This window comes from Schistocerca cancellata, chromosome 10, assembly GCF_023864275.1.
Source record: "Schistocerca cancellata isolate TAMUIC-IGC-003103 chromosome 10, iqSchCanc2.1, whole genome shotgun sequence".
In the NCBI taxonomy this organism is placed as follows: Eukaryota; Metazoa; Arthropoda; class Insecta; order Orthoptera; family Acrididae; genus Schistocerca; species Schistocerca cancellata.
Genome location: NC_064635.1, coordinates 106,634,744 through 106,649,494, shown reverse-complemented (window position 1 = coordinate 106,649,494; position 14,751 = coordinate 106,634,744). Strand labels below are relative to the sequence as shown.

Genomic DNA, 14,751 nt, shown 5'->3' with positions numbered 1-14,751 from the left:
CAACGAGCGACGCGGCCCTATGGGAATCGCGCACAGGATTGCCTCTCTGCGATGGATATGGCTGGTCTTCATATTTTCCGTAGCTGTTGGAGCAGATTTCCACCTTGGCTCCTCCGGAGACCCAGACTTATTTTGATTTTACTAATTTTAAGAAGGATATAAAATGTAGACTGGCAATGGCAAGGAAAATGTTTCTGAAGAAGAGAAATTTGTTAACATCGAGAATAGATTTAAGTGTCAGGAAGTCATTTCTGAAAATATTTGTATGGAGTGTAGCCACGTATGGAAGTAAATCATGGACGATAAATAGTTTAGACAAGAAGAGAATAGAAGCTTTCGAAATGTGGTGCTACAGAAGAATGCTGAAGATTAGATGGGTAGATCACATAACTAATGGGGAGGTACTGAATAGAATTAGGGAGAAGAGGAGTTTGTGGCACAACTTGGATAGAAGAAGGGACCGGTTGGTAGGACATGTTCCGAGACATCGAGGGATCACCAATTTAGTATTGGAGGGCAGCGTGGAGGGTAAAAATCGTAGAGGGAGACCAAGAGATGAATACACTAAGCAGATTCAGAAGGATGTAGGTTGCAGTAAGTACTGGGAGATGAAGAAGCTTGCACAGGATAGAGTAGCATGGAGAGCTGCATCAAACCAGTCTCAGGACTGAAGACAACAATTTTAAGAAAGATAGTACACCAGATTTTACATTCCAATCTCTGTTTTTTAACATTTCAGATGTGCATCACGGTTTTCCCGTCGTTTACACTGATGCCTCCAAACAGGAGAATTTTCTTGGCTGTTTTGTAGTGTTCCCCAATCATGTTACCCTGATTCGCCTCCCTGATGAATATACCGTTTCCGCAGTGGAGCTCCACGCTATCCTGAAGGCACTGGAGCGGATGAATCGTGTTCGTGGCAATCGATTTCTCCTCTGCTCCGATTCTCCTAGTGCGTTACAATCATTGCAGATTGGTTCAAATGGCTCCGAGCACCATGGGACTCAACAGCTGTGGTCATCAGTCCCCTAGAACTTAGAACTACTTAACTAACCTAAGGACATCACACACATCCATGCCCGAGGCTGGATTCGAACCTGCGACCGTAGCAGTCGCGCGGTTCCGTACTGCGCGCCTAGAACCGCGAGACCACCGCGGCCGGCAATCATTGCAGAATCTGTACCCAACTGAAGAGATGGTCCGGGTGATATATGACCAACTGTACTTGCTCCAACGGCGGGGTAAGGAGGAGTCCTTCTGCTGGGTGCCTGGTCATGTAGGAATATGGAGCAATGAACAGGCCGATCGGGCTGCCAAGGAGGCCTGCAGAGAGAAGGATGTGGTCCAATGTCCTATTCCCTTGCAGTCTGTCATTTCTGCACTCCACAAGAAGTGCATGGAGTTGTGGGAGGAAGAATGGCTGGCAGTGACGGCCAATAAACTGCGGTTGGTGAAATCGACAACTCGTCCATGGCGTTCCTCCTGCCGGTTGCTCAGGCGGGAAGAAGTGACCCTCACGCGTCTTCGGATCGGGCACTGTCCTCTCACACATAGCTTTCTATTACGGCGGGAGGATCCCCCGTTTTGTGATGCTTGTGGTGTGCACATCTCTGTCCGGCACATTTTAACAGACTGCATTTTATACCGTGATGCAAGGGCAGAAGCACAAGTTGATGAGGATCTGAACTGTGTTTTAGCTAATGATGAGACGCGTGTGTCTAGGGTTTTAAAGTTTTGTGATGTGTCTGGACTCTGGCCTGAACTTTAAGGCTGGAGGTTTTAGTGTATTGCAGAGTGGCTGGCTCCTCCCTTTTTTCCTTGCGGTCAGCCAGCCACTTCTATCTGCTATATTGTTTTAGCTCCCTCTACCACTTTCTTCCAAGTTTTACTGCTGGCGGCATGCTTCGTCCCAGGCTTCAGTGTGGGTAGGCACATATTTTTCCACGCTTGTTACCTGTGTTTCACGTTCTGTTTTATTGTTCTGAGTCTTTTCTTGACACCTGTCTCAATCTGTTACTGAGCGCGCGCTAAAGACCTTGCCATCCTGCGCCCATACAACCCTCTCCATCCATCCATCATGTACTGACACGTTCCATGACCTTGGAGATTTGCTCCTCAATTTGGTCCTACCGAATTAGACGTGTAAAATAAAAACTGAAGACAGTAGCCTACGTAAGAATATCCTCCTGCGCACAACGAACCTAACAGAATATGGCAAAAATCTTTGCGGGTCGCAAATCACCTTCTGAAGCACACAGATCAACAGGCTTCTCGGAGAAGAGTGTAGTAACTCCGTTGGAGTCTATGAGATTCCAGGCTGAAAACGTGTGTGCAGAGGCCCCAGATAGCGTTGGGATACCAACCCAATAATCTCCCACCATACGGCCTGACATGATCTGGGTTGACATTTCATTTCATAGCAGGACCACTGTGATTTTCAGCCGTGATAGCCTTGCGTAAGAGCAGTACATCGACGATATTCGACATTCACACTCAGTTTTGTTGCCTTTCATGACAATCCGTCCTGGGCTTACATTTCAGCAAGATAATGCGGCCCCCCCCCCCCCCCCCCCACACGGCGAGAGTTTCTACTGCTTGTCTTCATGCTTGCCGAACCCTACGATGGCCAGCAAGGGCGACGGATCTCTCCCAATTGAGGGTCCGCCCCGATAGCTGAGTGGTCAGCTTGACGGATTGCCGTCCTACGGGCCCGGGTTCGATTCCCGGCTAGGTCGGAGATTTTCTCCGCTCAGGGACTGGGTGTTGTATTGTCTTCATCATCATTTCATCCCCATCTGGCGCGTAGGTCGCCCAGTGCGGCGTCGAATGTAGTAAGACCTGCGCCAAGGCGGCCGGACCTGCCCCACAAGGGGCCTCCCGGCCGATGACGCCAAACGCTCATTTCCATTTCCCAATTGAGGACGATTGGAGCATAATGGGCAATGCCCTCCAACCAACTCGGGATTTTGACGATATAACGCGCCAATTGGATAGAATTTGTATGATACCTCACAGGACATCTAACAATTCTATCAATCAATTCCAAGACGAAAAATTTCTTGCCCAAGGACCAGGAGTAGACCAAGACATTGACTTGCTCAATTTATGAAACTCTTCCTCTTTGAACGAATCATCCAATTTTTCTGAAATTGTTATCATTTGTCCGTGTGTGCACTAAACAGCATCTACCGAATTCCGAGCCATTGCGATATTTCCTTCCTGATGCTTCGCTTTGTCTTAGAGTGTAAATAACATTTTACGGAACATCACGAAAGCGTTTCCTGTTCAATATTAATTTCTTTTGTTGATGTCTTCTGCATGGCTTCAAGGAAAAAAAAATTACAACTCTAATTCCCACTAGCTTACAGCCGTTCCCAGTACCAACACAGCAAGGCCATGTTGGCTGATGTTACAAGGCCAGTCATCTGGGCTGTTGCCTCTGCAACTAATGAAAATGCTTTTGCCACATATTGGTCTGACGTCTCCATAGCTGTCCATCCAGTGTGGTTGCACCTATGTTAAAGCTATGTACAGCGTCAAGGAACGCAATCCACCACACTTCGGCAAGATGCAGAAATCATTGCATTTTTTGAAACAATTAAAAATGAAGTTTTGTATGGGCCTCGTTACATTCTGTGTTACACTGCCTGACAAGATATGTGAAGTACTAAGTAGAAATGGTTGGATATCAACGTAATTTAGTACATGTACACACCATTGATGGTTATGTTAATGATTACAGTTGCAATTATCTGTGGCAGGTTGAACTGTCACCAAGATGCAGTAGTGTTTTTGCCAGGCCTGGTAAGATACAGGACAACGAACAGCATCAGATATTGAGGGTGGAGCACACATAGGTACCGCGCAATCATGTGAGACAGCCTCATCAGCACTTGTCAGTTTGCAAGAGGTCTCATTGTCTGTCTCTCCATTTGGCAGCCGAGAACAGCTGGAGGTGGCGAGCATCGCAGAGCGACCAAGGAGGTCATTTTCCTCCACACAAGTTACTGGTTTGTTCCTAGCTCATAGCCAAAGTAGTCTACATCTACATAAACTCGATGATTCAGGAGGAACAGTAAACATTTCAATAATTGCTAGTACGGAGTAATGAGAATAAAACATTCAGTGTAAGATGTGTCTAACTTTTAACGGTTACAGTCTTACAGTTGTTACAATGTAACCAAAACGGGAAACCATTATCAAGAAATGTGACCATTTATGCCGATATATATTCCGGGGAATGCTACGTTTACATTTTGTGTCACAGACGACTAGAACGTGCAAGGGCGCCGACATAGCAGAACAATATACCCATTCCCGTAGACAAACGACCCTCTTCAAGTAATGCTGAATATCGCTTGCAAGAAAGTGTAAGTGAATAATCCCCTTAAGACAGGGGGTCACTTTGTGGAAGCAGAGGCTTGTGGAGGGCCACACTTTTTCAAATGACTGCATGTATCAGTTAACCTTGCAGTTCAGAAAAGGTATAAATTGTTAAATAAAAATTCAGATTTTCTTAGTGGACCGCACAGAAACCATTATCGAACCGCTAGCAGCCTGCGGGCCACTATTTGCCCACACTTGCCTTAAGATGTTGCGATAACACAATAGCACCAATCAACTTATTTTGTATCGTACAGTAAAACACATTTACAGAGAAGCGTTCTTTAAAATGTGCCTCAACGAAAGGATGTGCGTTTTATTCCTACCATCGATGTGAGTTACGAGTGAAAATGGCTTCAGCAATAAAAAGTATTAATGAGAATACTCGAGTATTTATAATTACCCAGAAATAAAATTCCAGTCGCTTTCATTTCCTTCTCGAATGTGTTGAATCGTCGGTCAATGGTAAGGGTAGGTGCCATCCATATATCCACCATATTTTCGTATATCGAAGATAGATATGTGTAAGAATGTTGTGTGTGCTTCTCGAAGGCATACATTGTGCCAGTGGATGCCTTCTTCTCCATCCACACACTGTTCATTTGCACTTTATGATGATGTATGACTGCTGTGGGCTGCAACATTTTCTCGCAGTTTAGCGTAAACGCGAGTAAACAATTTTCAATACGGTGCCTGGGAAATGGTGTGCTATATTATCTACAAGCAGCAACAAAGTTTCAGTTACAAAATCTGTACACAAATACTACAGCAGTATGCTCAGCATTTGTAAATATGTGTGGTATGCTTAAACGGTGCAGTAGAATTGGCCAACACATCAAAATCACAGTTGAAAACTCAAGGATGCAAACGCAAGCATAACTTCACAACTTTAATTTAGAAAAAGTGACAATCGACAAATAAACCCATAGGAACTGGGGTAGCAACACAAGAAATGAAAACTTATCCCTGTAACCAGCTGCATCTGTGTAACCAACCGAGGCTGAATGCGTGTTATAGGGAATTTTCTCTTATTCAAATCACTGTATCTCCCCCCCCCCCCCGTAATATAGTTACTTTTCCTCATTAAGCACCCAGCATACGAGCCACTTGGTACAATGCATGGTGGTGAGTATTTCGTATCAAATTGTATTTATCGATTGTCTTCCCTATTTCATTCACGTACTGAGGGGAGAAAGAAAGACTGTCTATGTGCCTCAGAACGCTTCCTACTCCCACATATCCTATTCTATCGATCCCTACGCGAAATATTACTCTATATATTGTAATAATTATAATTGGTTGCACTACAGTATTATATGTAATTTCCTTTACTGATGCAATACCTCTTCCCAAAAATCAAAGTCTTCCCTTCACTTTCCCTAATACTAATGTTAAGCATCCCACTTGATACTACTTAAGGTTTACTTCTTACTTTTACTACGCGTAATACTTAGGACCATTTGTCTTGTAATCTCACATTATCAGGTTCTCTCTCCCTGTTGTGGGAATTTTTTGCTTTTATCCACATTTACAGAGAGCTGCCAATCTTTACTCCAAGTGGGAATCTTGTTCAAGTATTTCTGCAATTCCTTACGATCGTCCAACGATGGTACTCGCCTATGGACAGTACAATCGTCTTGTATTGCTACTGATACCACGTGATAAATCAGTTTTATATATAAAGAAGTGTTATTTTGGTATATTTATGATCTCCTCTCGAACCTCTGCATCCATTTCACCCAAATGAGCCACAGAAACAGCAGGCCTCACGAGTAGCCGCACTGTGGTGTTTGTAACCAGCTGCCTATTACAGGAGCGGAGAGACAGGCAGCCACTGGGCCGATAACAATGGCCAAAGTGCATGAATGACATTTGAATTGGTTCCTCATCCACCCTGTCCACCAGACGTCATCCCAAACGACATCTTCCTGTTCACTAACTTGAAACTTTGGTATGCTGAGAAGAAATTTTCATCAAATCAGTAAGTGATACTTGCAGTCAACGAGTAATTTGCAGAGTTAGACACAACCTATTTTTTCGATGGGGTGTAAAAGTTGGACGATCGCTGGACCAAGAGTATATTCCTCAAAGAAGACTATGTCGAGAAGTAAAGTGAGTTGTTTATGAAGCAACATTTTTTCCTTTTTTTGAACTACACTTACCCAACCACCCTTGTACAAGGTATAGCTATGCTTGAAATTAGACAGTTTCGTGGAACACAGCTGTATATGGTAATAAATCCTACCACTGTCCAAACTCCTATTATATATCTATCGCTTGCGCCTTGTACCGCGGTGTCGCAGGGTCGGCCATGGTTAATCGTATTTGGCATGTTACTGTTAAGGGATGGCCGGATGCCCTTCCTGCCGCCACCCCGTACCCCCTGTGATGGAATCAGTGTACCCCAGCTGTCTGTGTCTAGCGTAAATCGTGAAATAGCGTGAATGTGTTACAAATGTCTGCGAGTCGTGTAACTGAGGTGGGATGTGGGGATCAGCCCGGTATTTACCTATTGGGATGTGGAAAACCGCCTGAGAACCATATCCAGGCTGGCCAGCACACCGGCCGTCGTCGTTAATCCGCCGGGCGGATTCGATCCGGGGCCAGCGCGCCTACCCGAGTCCAGGAAGCAGCGCGTTGGCGCTCTCGGCTACCCTGGCGGGTTTATATTCGGACTTATTTCAATAGGCGTTCTCATACGCAATTTATGGGCACCGTATATAGATATTTACGGTAAATTTGTAAAGTGAAGCTAACAGACAAAGACGACTGTACTGTCCTTAAAAAATATTACTCGAGTTTGCATCGAATACAATGTTTCAGTCATTTATCTATTAGAGACAATAATAATTTACCAACTTAACTGAAAATTAGCATTTCGATCCATGTCCATACATTAGAATAACTAGTAGAAAAGTTACCCGTTTTTAACCACGTTTACAATCAAACGGCATTACTCACATGAAAGAAGAATCAAAATTAACTGGAAACTGAATGCCTAATCAACAAATCGAATAGTGTTAAACTGATTTCAAATGCAGTCACAAGACTCATTGTATACACTCCTGGAAATGGAAAAAAGAACACACAGACACCGGTGTGTCAGACCCACCATACTTGCCCCGGACACTGCGAGAGGGCTGTACAAGCAATGATCACACGCACGGCACAGCGGACACACCAGGAACCGCGGTGTTGGCCGTCGAATGGTGCTAGCTGCGCAGCATTTGTGCACCGCCGCCGTCAGTGTCAGCCAGTTTGCCGTGGCATACGGAGCTCCATCGCAGTCTTTAACACTGGTAGCAAGCCGCGACAGCGTGGACGTGAACCGTATGTGCAGTTGACGGACTTTGAGCGAGGGCGTATAGTGGGCATGCGGGAGGCCGGGTGGACGTACCGCCGAATTGCTCAACACGTGGGGCGTGAGGTCTCCACAGTACATCGATGTTGTCGCCAGTGGTCGGCGGAAGGTGCACGTGCCCGTCGACCTGGGACCGGACCGCAGCGACGCACGGATGCACGCCAAGACCGTAGGATCCTACGCAGTGCCGTAGGGGACCGCACCGCCACTTCCCAGCAAATTAGGGACACTGTTGCTCCTGGGGTATCGGCGAGGACCATTCGCAACCGTCTCCATGAAGCTGGGCTACGGTCCCGCACACCGTTAGGCCGTCTTCCGCTCACGCCCCAACATCGTGCAGCCCGCCTCCAGTGGTGTCGCAACAGGCGTGAATGGAGGGACGAATGGAGACGTGTCGTCTTCAGCGATGAGAGTCGCTTCTGCCTTGGTGCCAATGATCGTCGTATGCGTGTTTGGCGCCGTGCAGGTGAGCGCCACAATCAGGACTGCATACGACCGAGGCACACAGGGCCAACACCCGGCATCATGGTGTGGGGAGCGATCTCCTACACTGGCCGTACACCACTGGTGATCGTCGAGGGGACACTGAATAGTGCACGGTACATCCAAACCGTCATCGAACCCATCGTTCTACCATTCCTAGACCGGCAAGGGAACTTGCTGTTCCAACAGGACAATGCACGTCCGCATGTATCCCGTGCCACCCAACGTGCTCTAGAAGGTGTAAGTCAACTACCCTGGCCAGCAAGATCTCCGGATCTGTCCCCCATTGAGCATGTTTGGGACTGGATGAAGCGTCGTCTCACGCGGTCTGCACGTCCAGCACGAACGCTGGTCCAACTGAGGCGCCAGGTGGAAATGGCATGGCAAGCCGTTCCACAGGACTACATCCAGCATCTCTACGATCGTCTCCATGGGAGAATAGCAGCCTGCATTGCTGCGAAAGGTGGATATACACTGTACTAGTGCCGACATTGTGCATGCTCTGTTGCCTGTGTCTATGTGCCTGTGGTTCTGTCAGTGTGATCATGTGATGTACCTGACCCCAGGAATGTGTCAATAAAGTTTCCCCTTCCTGGGACAATGAATTCACGGTGTTCTTATTTCAATTTCCAGGAGTGTAGATACTACTGACATATCACCAGATTACAGGACGAGCTACAGTTCTAGAATTTATTTATTTATTTATTTATTAATGTGTGTGTCGAATTTGGTACATATACTACTTATTGTCTGGAAAGAGGTACTGTGCAGATACTATCATCAAGCTCAAATGCTGGTGGTGGGGGTGAAAAAGGGATTGTAGCACCTGGGCTTCTAGGCTGTTCTGCATGACAGGCGTGTTGTGCAGGTAGTATTGGAATGCATTACAGGAAATATACGTGTGCACAGGCAGAGCTGAGCAGAGAGGGAAAGAGAGGGGGGAGGGGGAGGGGGAGGAATGTGCCATATGCGTACACTTGCGAAGCTGTGGGTAGAACGCTAGTATATTAATAAGGCTGTAACACATCGTTAAGATTGTATGAACAGAAGTCGTCAGATTGTGCTGCAGTCGGAAGCCTGAGTAAAGTTCGAGAGTTCTCGAACTTTGTCAACTGCTCGAAGAGATCGAGTCGAGCTCAAGCACGACACTGTTTAAAATACCATATAATCGTCACGAGGTTAGCACTGCAAGAGGTTCTACGAGTCATCTGGGGCGTCAAAACAGGTTGGTGAAGTTTCAGGTCGTCAGCACGCTAGCTACGATGGAGCAGCTGGGCCTCACCTGTCTAGCAGGTGCGAGGACGTGGCCTCCATGGCGCCGGTCACGCTGAGGATGAGGTCCTTGGTCTCCTTGGGCGGCTGCGGGCGCGGGGGCGGGGGCCGCCTGGGAGCCCTGCCGCCGCCGGGCGTGCTCGTCCGCGAGGAGGGCGCGGGCGGGCAGCTGGCGCCGTCCACGTCTGCGTTCGCGAAGATGTCGGACGTCTCCTGCCGAAACAACACGCGCGGGGCGGAGTTAGCCGAGCTGCCGGCCTACAAAGTACGCATCCATCATCTCCCTGGTCCCAGCTCAAGCTCACAGTGGGAAAATTCTTCACGTCAGTCTAGATTAATCTGCTGACAAACGTGTAGTCTGGTTTCTAGAAATAGTTTATCATCTGAAAACGCTACGTTCTCTTTTCTCTGGGAGTCACTGGACGGATTAAACACAAAGCTGCGAATACTAGGCGTCATCTAGGATTTAACTCAGGCGTCAGATTGCGTTGATCACAAAACGTTACTGCGAAAGCTGGACCATTATGGTATCAGCAAAGTAACTCATAACTGCTGACTCTCATACTTTAAGAACAGACAGCTGAAGTTTATTTCTCCACATCAATGGGAACGACGTCTGACTGGACCGTGGTTAAGCAGGAGGGCGCCTTAGGGGTCAGTGCTGGGAGCATTATTATACGGTGTCCCTCCTAATAGTCGTCTCTGGTGCTTCAGCAAGTACTCGCAATTTCGTTTTGTCCATTGCACGTCTGGGGTCCGCCCAAACACATTGTCCACGTCAAGTCTTTCATGCGACAATTTTTGAAGTGCAATTGTACGTGCCCAATCGATAGTGCGGTTCCATATTAGACTAATGCGGTATCTGATTTATTGGCGTGTATTAACAGGAATAGTAATAGGCGGGTAACACCCAGTACTTCAGCAACGACAGCACTGTCCTGGGCCGTGCTGACTGCTACTGCCAAGCACACAGCACCACTGAGTAGCTGGAATCCTATTTATGCTTCGTCTTTTATTGTGCCCATTCATACATATCGGTAAGACGAATATCGGTCTACACTAATGTTGGAGCGCTCTATCGAATGTGCACGAAAAATTACGAGTTAAATTGATTTTGTTTGTAGTGGGAAACGAACCGACGCTTTCTGCTGACAATGAGAGTCGTATGAAAGAAGTGACGAGCAGTAACTGCTTCAGCCGACTACACTTACACGATGCAAAAACAAAATAGCAAATATCTGCCTAAACGTCACAGAAAATGCGCCTGACGACGGTAAGCAGGCACACCGAAACAGTCTGAAAAGCTGGTAACAGTGCTGAGAAATAACTGTCAAGAAAAAATTCGACCTGCTTTGCCGTTTCCAAGTCAATAAGCACTGAAGTAACCCGACCAGGCTGTTGCGCCTGCAAATTCAGGCGGCCCGCCACATACTAGTTAGTGTCAGTTGTTCTCATAGCAGAAACGATAGCGCACGAGACTACTCAGCATTCGATACTTACTGCAGTCCGCAGCTTGTAGTCTTGCGGTAGTGTTTTCGCTTGTCACGCACGGGATACCGGGTTCGATTACCGGCGGGGTCAGGGATTTTCTCTGCCTCGAGATGATTGGGTGTTGTGTGTCCATCATCATTGACTCGCAAGTCGCCGAAGTGGCGTCAACTAAAAACAACTTTCAATACAGCGGCCGAACTCCCCCGCATGGGGCCTCCCGGCCAAAAATGCCATACGATCATTTCATTTCGGTACTTACTACAGTCCAATGTGCAATTTTTGTCTCTCTCTCTTCTTCAGTTTTAGGAAACCAAACGAAGAGCACGTCTAGCGACACCGTCTCGAGAGTGCCGTTTAAATTTGGGCGTGCAATGGACTGATTCGCTAACTTCAATGCTAATCAACTCGAAAGCGCCGCAACTTATCGATTTTTTTCCCCTCAACAATTATTCCTCAGGCACAACCTTCCCTGCAACACCCTTACAGAGGGTATGCGGGAAGAAGGGATGACTATTAAACTGCACATTCGAAATTAGTGAATACGTATTTTTTTTATTACAGAGACATTACGTAGCTTCTCCCATTTACGTATGAAAAATTATATCCACCGTATCACCACCAAAGACCGCGCGGCAACGGGGTACTGCTTGTGGTTTGTTCACTTACACTTTTGATTTCACAAATCCCCACAGAAAGTCACTAGGAGTAAGATAGCATGATCTGCCAGGCAATTCCTGGTTGCCACGCAAAAAGATGATTTTTTTGAGGAAACTTTCCAGTCAGCAGACCAATAGTCTCACAGGATACGTGATATGTCGCACCATCTTGTTGAAACCATAAATAGTTACTTATCAATAAGAGGGGAAATACCAATCAGAAAGCATGTTTCGGTAACGGTCGCGATCACAGTGATGGTAGTCACATCGTTTTCAAAAAAGTATGGGCCGATCACTCCCCTGCCTAGAACCCACAACAGTCATGCGTTGTGGATGCGTCTTATCTTCCACAGTCACTCGCGGATTTTCGTTGCCTCAAATTCTGCAGTTCTGGTTCAAAATGGCTCTGAGCACTATGGAACTTAACAGCTGTGGTCATCAGTCCCCTAGAACTTAGAACTACCTAAACCTAACTAACCTAAGGACATCACTCACATTCATGCCCGAGGCAGGATTCGAACCTGCAGTTCTGCTTATTGACATACCCACTGAGGTGGAAGTGCACCACATATGAGAAAATTAATCTTTTTGTAAATCTCGTTCTCGGCTTGTCGAGCCAAGAGCCATTGAGGAAATTGATATCTCTTCCCATGATCTGCAGGCTTCAACACTTGTACATTTTCAGTCTTATGCGGATGCCTTTTCAGATCTTTTGGAAGGATTTGATGCAGTAAACTTCGTGATAAATTCAATTGTTGAGTTCGTCGGCGAACGATTTTCTGGGGCTTACAGGTACACTGTCACGCACGACGACAATGTTTTCCAGTATTCGAACAGACAGCGGTCGTCCTGTTTTTTTAACGTTTGAAACAGAATCAGTTACCTCAAACTTCCGGACCAACTTCAGAACTGCTGATTCGATTGAAGCAGCATTACGTCAGAGTGTCACATGCAATTCACGGACGGTTGCCGTCGAAATTTCACTGTTTTTGTAGTAACTTTTTATCACTTGGATCTGTTGCTCAGTTATCTTCTCCATGACGAAAATAAGTCTCAAACAACAATGCTCGCCACACAAAATGTATCAGGCTACTAATGGGAAGGATCGCGGGTAACAAGCATGAAAAAAATCCAAGGCTGCTAACCGTCGTATGACAAAATAGCGCAAAACTCAAATTCGTCATTTTGCGGACACCAGTTACAAGCTTTTCAGTCTTACTGTCCACCATTTCTTTATATACAGCCAGTGATGAAGCCTGTAATGTGCAATCAGAAACCGTACAATAGAAAATATACAATGTCTGAGAGCTTTTGCGAGTGATACGTTTCGTGTAAACCGCCGAGAGTAGCTCGCCGGCAATGTCCGAGAGTGGAGCGAGGTCTCAGCCTTGCACTGCGAGGTTAGGTCTCTTGTGTAGGCGGCAGCCTCCATCTCTCGAGAGCTGCTCGTTGTAGCTCTAAGACTGATGACCGGTCATATTGCATACCAGATTTGTGCGCATTTCACAGTTTGTTCGCAATCATATCTTCGTAGTATACCGGGTGTATCCGATTTTATAAACGGGAAACTCAAAAAGGTTTTTTTCATACTTGTTCAGCTATGCGATGTCTCAGTTCATTCATTGTTGTTGGTAACATAAGCACATAAACAATCTTTTATGAAACCCTCAGAAGAAATAATCACGTACAGTCACAGGCTGAATCATTTGGCGCAATGGGACCGATCCATCGTTCAGTGACTTTTGATCTAAAAATTCCCGCACTCCCAGATGCCAGTGTGGCAGTGCTCCATGCTGTTGGTAAATGAAGTCGTTCGAATCAGTCTCCAACTGTGTGAAAAGAAAGTTTTCAAGTATATCAAGATATCTGCTTCCTGCAACAGTATTCTCGGCAAAGAAAAATGAGCCACACACCTTTTCCCGTGAAACTTCAGAAAAAAACATTACATTTTGGACAGTCCGTCTCATTTTGTACAACTTCATATGATTGTTCCGTACCGCATATTCTCACGTTTTGACGGTTCACCTTTCAATTTAAATGGAATGTTGCCTCGTTACTAAACACTAAGCGTGGAAGAAAACCGCCATCCTAGGCCTACATCTTGCCAAGAATGAAATTACAGAATTCCCCACGTTGCTGTTTGTCACCTTCACTAAGAGCTTGCAGTAGCTGAATTTTGTATGGTTTCATGTGAAAACGTCGGCGCAACACACTCCAGACGGACATCGGGGCCATGTTGAGCTGTCGAGCTGCACTAGTAACGGATTTCTGCGGACTCCTTGTGAAACTATGGCGGGTACGTTCAACGTCTGTGTCAGACACTCGGGGATGGCCCGGCGATTTGCCTTGACACAGACAACCTGTTTCTCGGAATTGTTCATGCCATAGTCTAATGCTCTGTGCAGTAGGAGGATCCACACCATACCCAGTACGAAAGTCACGCTGAACAGTTATTACTGACCCGCACTGCGCAAAACGTAGAACACAAAACGTTTTCTGTTGTCCCGACACCATGTTTACTAGAACTGAAGTAGGCGCACACTGCTGCTACCTAGCGGGAACCATGTAAAATTCGAGAGTTCTCTCTTTCCAACAGTACGTTGTTCACGCACATGTCTCAAATAACGTAACAGCTATGAATTTTAAAAAATCGGATAATTCTTTTTTATACAACCTGTATTTTGCGGCACTCATGCATACGTCAAATAAAATTACCCACGAAACTGCGTGTTTTGAATCATAATATGTGGTCGTCGCGTGTTTCTCAGCGAAGAAGTTGCCTGTTTTACCTCCTAAAGGAACAGCACTAACAGCACAGTTAGGAATTCTAGACTTAACCAATGCAACGCAGCATGGAACATAAAGCAACACTCAAAAGATGACGGGCTAATGACAATGCGTCTACAGTGTGGAAACAAGAAATAGCCGTTTATCATTGTATACACCACCTCGAATAAAGGTAACAAAAAAGACCCCAAATAAAAAGAAAAATTCTGGAAAACATTAAAGACTGATGACCAAGATCCCCAAAGACGACGTAAAACATCTGGTAAGTGATTTCAGTTCACAAATCGGCAGAGAAAAAATGTCACCAGAGAACTGTGG

At 46.1% G+C, this 14,751-nt stretch overlaps 1 protein-coding gene across 1 annotated transcript in view; it reads right to left on the bottom strand.

Annotated features, from left to right (window-relative positions):
* Positions 1 to 14,751, bottom strand: part of LOC126106173 (uncharacterized) — a 463,842-nt gene that overhangs the window by 139,857 nt on the left and 309,234 nt on the right. The window contains exon 17 of the mRNA XM_049912411.1: positions 9,510 to 9,757. Coding sequence (XP_049768368.1) covers positions 9,510 to 9,757 — 248 coding nt within the window. The remainder of the gene's footprint in view (positions 1 to 9,509; positions 9,758 to 14,751) is intronic.